This window comes from Labrus bergylta, chromosome 8 (genome assembly GCF_963930695.1).
Source record: "Labrus bergylta chromosome 8, fLabBer1.1, whole genome shotgun sequence".
In the NCBI taxonomy this organism is placed as follows: domain Eukaryota; kingdom Metazoa; phylum Chordata; class Actinopteri; order Labriformes; family Labridae; genus Labrus; species Labrus bergylta.
In genome coordinates, this window is record NC_089202.1 from 2481074 (window position 1) to 2486625 (window position 5552).

Genomic DNA, 5552 nt, shown 5'->3' on the forward strand with positions numbered 1-5552 from the left:
AAATGATTGGGTCTATTATTGAATTGAGAATTTTGAGCCAGGTCCTAATTGGAATGTCAATCTGAATTATTCTTTTGATGGCATAAAAAGTCCTTCTTCCTCTCTCTTTCAGCTCATTCACAGCCATGCCCAAATGTCCAGTGGGAGTGATGACTAAGCCTAAATATCTGTATTGTTTGGTGTGCTGGATTTCTATGTTTCCTAATGTGAATGTGTTTCCAAAGCAGAGAGTTGGATCTGCTTTGGAAGGTCATTATTTTGGTCTTGTTCATACTGACAGTAAGTGCCCATGTTTGGCTGAACTTGTGGAGGATGTCCAGGCTCTGCTGTAAACTCTCTGGGGAGGGAGACAGGAGAACCAGGTCATCAGCAAACATCAGACATTTGACCTCTGTGTCCTGCAGAGTCACACCAGGAGCTGTGGACTTCTGCAGTTCTTCTGTGAATGTGTTCATATATATGTTAAAGAGAGTTGGGCTCATGTTGCAGCCCTGTTTCACCCCACGGTACTGCCTGAAATAATTTGTTCTTTTGTTTCCATCTGTTATTTACATACATAGTTTTAATTAAATCATAGGTTTGCCACTTTCTATAGTAATCTGTAAAATAGTCCTTCATGCCAAATGGAGTCAAAGGTCTTCCTGAAGTCTACAAAAAAAGAATACATTTTCTTTTTCTTCTGGTGTACATGGTGGTTAATGAGAGTGCTGAGGGTGAAGATATGATCTGATGTGCGATGGTGAGGCATGAATCCAATCTGACTTTTATGCAGGACGTTGTGTTCTTTTAAGAAGTCAACGATCCGGGAGTTTATGATGCTGCAGAGCACTTTGCCCAAACAGCTGGTGACACATATTCCTCTGTAGTTCTGAGGGTCACTTCTGTCACCACTTTTAAATATCGGTGTAATAAGACATTGACTCCAACTCTCAGGGAAATATCCCACACTCAGAATTAAATTGAATAATTTGAGAATAGCCAATTGGAATTGTTCTGTGCTGTATTTTAGCATTTCGTTCAGTATGCCATCAGGGCCACATGCTTCTTTGTTTTTGAGGGTCTTTTCAGGTGGTTCAAATTAACGGGGTTTTGGTAGTCTTTGATGACCAGTTCCATATTTTGTAGTTTTTCTAGTATTTGAATGGTTTCAGAGTCAGTTCCTGGTGGTTTAGGTCCAAATAAGGACTGGAAATGTTCAGTCCATATGTCTCCGTCCTGTATGACCAGCTCTTCAGGCTCAGACTGACAGACAGACTTCCACTGGTCCCAGAAAGAGTTCGACTCGATGCTCTCTTCAAGTCTCTCTAATTGTTTCTGTATATGGTGGATCTTTTTGTTTCTGATTGTATGTTTATAATTTGAAGTGTTTCAAAGTACTGAAGGCGTAGTTAATTATTTGAAGGTTCTTTGTGTTTAAGATTTGATAATTTTCTGACTTCTTTTCTCAGATTTTGACACTCTTTGTCAAACCACTGCTTCTTTTTGGTTGTTTCCTTTAGTTTGTTCGTACTTTCATTTCAGCTTTTTTTGCTGTTCTTTCAAAGATAAAACTCATATTTTGGACAGCTTTACATATGCCTTCAGTAGTGGGGGGGTAGGGGTAATCTATAAATTACTGTACTAATGATTGGATCTCTTCACTTTTGCTGGCCTCTTGGTATTGCTCAGTGCTGTTGGGGCTCCATCTATACGTCCTGGGGATGTTGAACAGTTGGCTGGGTTTGGTCTGTGTCATATTGTTCTGTTTGAGGAACAGGGTGATTTGGTTGTGGTCTGATAGAGGGGTCTGGGGCTTGACTGTGAATGCACTGAAAGAGAGACAGACTCTCTCCCTCCCTCCGTCTCTCTCTCTCTCTCTCTCCCTCTCTCTTTCTCTCCCTCTCTGAAGGGTTCTCTTTCATTAGCAGACACCATCATGTCCACACTTTTATATCATTTTGAGTTTTGTTCTCACATATCTTGAAACTGTCCCAAACTGCCACAGCTGGTTATACGTTTCATATTTTGGTAAGCATCCCCCCGTCAGATACTTCAGTCTATTCATAGTTTTCTCTTCTTTTTTTACTAGTTGGAAGGACCAGGTGTAAGTCTCCACTTTGTGTTGATTCTAGAGATATCATACCGAACATAGAATCTGAGTCTCACTTGTCTGAGTCTCGTTCTTCACAGAAGATGCCTCATTAAATACAATAAACGCCTCTCCCCTCCATCAAAGCATTTCACAATTCAGTGCTGATTTAAATAGTTATATTTTTGATACTTAATATGACTTTTTAGGACTACTGTGAGAAGAATACTTTAAATACACAGACTTTAGTCATGAACTAAGTAATAATCTTACTTTTAATTTAAAATAAGCTTCAAATATTTTCAAATGAATTGAATAAATAGTAAAAAATGTATCGGTTTTAAAGGTGTCATACTTAATACTGTACCAATAACTCTTTGTATTGATGATTATGATGATTTAATATCTTACATCATAAAAACTATGAATCCATCAGAAACATCCTAAAGCTTAATATTGGTATATTAAAAAAGACAATAACCACAGAAAGGAACAGAGCAAATCAATGTGTTTACATGAGTACACAAGCAACATGAGGTGTAAAGCAGTCAGTTTGATTTGGCAATGTTCTCTCGTGAACTCGGCTTTCATTTCAGCTTCAAGGATGGATAGACCAAGAGAAGTCACCGAGGGGAATCGCAATTCATTAGCCATCAACTAAATGATTTCTTTGATGAAGTTTCTGATGGTAACACAAAACAACTTGAGTGTACTTGATAGAGGGGAGCCGTATATGATGTACTCTACGTTTTAATTAAATTATTTTATTGAAGGGGAAGAGCTTTGAAATACTGAGGTTGGTTTGAGTGAAATGTAAAGTTTGTGTTTTATGTTTGATTATTGTTTTTATTTTGGAGTCTCCTAGATGTGTTTCTGCTATTGTTGATGCATGAAGTGTGTACTGTTTAAATTGAGAAATGAAAATAATAGAAAAATCCAACCTTAAATATAGAAAATATATCATATTAAAATCAAATGGAAATCAAATGAAAGAGCAGTCAAAGTTTCTATTGGAAAAATCATTGACTTTAAAATGATTTTTGTCAACTCATATCTCATTAATGAAACCTTTTATTTAAACAGCATATCAGTTTAACAAAGGACAACTAAATGTGCAAGATAACTGCATTTTCAAATAATGACTGATGTAGTAAATGACAATCAAAATCACAACCGTGTACGCCAGGCACGTGTCTTTGTGAAAGGAAATTTAAGAGAATGGAACTAAACTCTCTAGGATTCAAGTCAATAAAAAAAAACAGCTTATCAGACGATCTTACAGGCAAGCGGCGTAATGAAACGCTAATATGTTAAAAAACAAGTCGATTATGAAGCATGCTGAGCCAAGAAGGCTCTTATTCTGTGGAGGAGCTCTTTCTTGACGCTGTCTGGCACCAAAGCTGCAAGAAAAGAAAGATCTCCATGAGGATACTTTTTATTTCACACAGGTCTGGTACGCAAACGTTACAATGCTCACACGCCAATCATTCTGCAAACATAACATCTCTGAGAGTGTTGAGATTTCACCTCCTCATGAGGGTGAAACATGTTCCCTCAAAAGTCAGAGCACTATAGCATCTTTCTCTTTAATCTGAACTTTAAAGCAAATAAAATGTAGTGCAAGTACATGGTTAGCATACATGCTTCAGTTGTACTGATATGAAGTCTTTTAGGATAAGGTTTCAGAAATCAGACAACTGAAGATGTTTTATAGAGCATGTGTTCAAACAGTTCCATTACCTCTTCCTTTGGGTGTGATCTCAACCACCAGGTCCTCCACAGTGACATGCTCCAAGCCCTTTTCTTTGATCACTTCTGTAATATTTAAAAAATAAAAATAAACAATTCATGAAATATTAATGTAAACTATTTGTAGGAGCCAATTTAGTGTGTGTGTATTTATGTATTATATTTCAATGGCTTTTGTTTATATGTTTATTTATTTACTTAATTTGGACACTAGTCGGTGATAATTGATCATTTGGGTTAATTGGTCAGGTGGTTGGTTGAGTGTTTATATGTCACAGGTGAACAGGAAACAAGGGTATAGGTGGTGGGAACATCTGGTTCTTACCGTAACAACATAACGCAAGTAGGCTATTTAACATAAAAGAATGACAACCAACAGTACAACCTCGGAAATAACAACTCATCATATCATCATCACGGTTTGTCTCTGCTTCATATGTGACAATAAACTGGAACATCAGAAAGTCATTTGATTTTGGACGTTTGTTTATTTTTACGCGTCCAGAACTTTCCATACACCTATGCAAGTGACTAAAAGCAAGATAATAAATGTGGACATTAGATAGTCACTACACTTTGTGTTTTTGAAGTGCTGTAATGTTTTACCTTTGCAGTGAGCTTTCATCTGATCCTTCCAGCCACACTCTGTCAATTTAGCCCTCAGTAACTCCTTCAGTCTGTCGATGTAATGCAAACTCACAGTATTTATGTGAACAAAGAACTACTCATGAACTGAAACATGACTCTCATTTCAGAGTCAAATCTACATTAATCTGCTTGGACTATATTCAATTACCTCTCTCGTTCCCCCATCTCTGTCAGCTTCTGGTTAATCGTTGCCCTCATTTTAGTGTCTTTACTCATAGTCTTTTACCTACAGAGAGAGAAACATCATGTTAACACAGACACTTAACACAAAGTCATTTTACAGCTGCGAAATAACGGCTTCAAATGTTAAGATACAAGATTATGTTACCAGAAATATACTTATACACCTGTGAACTACGATTAAAGTCGGTCCCACGCCTCAGATTGATAACGTTTCCAGACTTTGTGGCGTACATGAAAAAGTTAAGATGACATGATGTTACTGTCACTGAAAACAAGACAGATATAAAACACACTGTCACTGCGATGTCAATAACACGTTTTATGACAATCCTGCTTCAATGTGGGACTGAATAAAGATAAACTAGGCGATGTTTTTGACTTTACAGGATTCACCGTCAGATAACACCTTCCGTAGAGAAACAACAAGCGGTACATTAGTTCCTACCCAACATGTCGTGTGGGAGTGTGTTAGACCACACGGCGGCGCTGCCGGTTAATATATTTACTTAAAGTTTGCTTTTATAGCAGATAATCATTGGTGTAGTGCAGGGTATACGTAGGTATACGGAGTATTCCCATTTATTTTTCAGTCTCCATTGGGTATTTTATTTTATTTAACCTATATGTAACCAGGAAAGAAAAACTTGTTGAGATTAAAAATCTCTTTTACAAGAGTGTCCTGCCAATACAGGTAGCAGCACAATTTACAGAGTTTCAAACAAACGAGCAGCCACACAATACAAATACACAAATACAAATACAAGACATTAAAAGACACAAATAATAAATCTAAACAGCAAATGTCCGTCAAGATCCACAAACACATCAGGGAGAACAAGTACAGCCAGATGTGTGAGTATACCCACTTCTTCAGGCACTGCTACACACCTGCAGACAATTACTA

General features: G+C 37.2%; 1 protein-coding gene across 2 annotated transcripts; it reads right to left on the minus strand.

Moving 5' to 3' along the window:
* Positions 1 to 3123: 3123 nt before the first annotated feature.
* eny2 (ENY2 transcription and export complex 2 subunit) lies at positions 3124 to 5059 on the minus strand. 2 transcript variants are annotated; one of them, XM_020634824.3, is made up of 5 exons: positions 4809 to 5059; positions 4614 to 4691; positions 4424 to 4494; positions 3809 to 3883; positions 3124 to 3468 (listed from the first exon to the last, which is right to left on the minus strand). In XM_020634824.3, exons 2-5 carry the CDS (start codon positions 4679 to 4681, stop codon positions 3395 to 3397), a joined length of 288 nt encoding a protein of 95 aa, XP_020490480.1. In that variant the 5' UTR covers positions 4682 to 4691; positions 4809 to 5059; the 3' UTR covers positions 3124 to 3394. The 2 variants fall into 2 exon arrangements, with proteins under 2 accessions (XP_020490480.1, XP_020490473.1); XM_020634817.3 differs by having other exon boundaries at positions 4813 to 5057.
* Between the last annotated feature and the right edge of the window lie 493 nt (positions 5060 to 5552).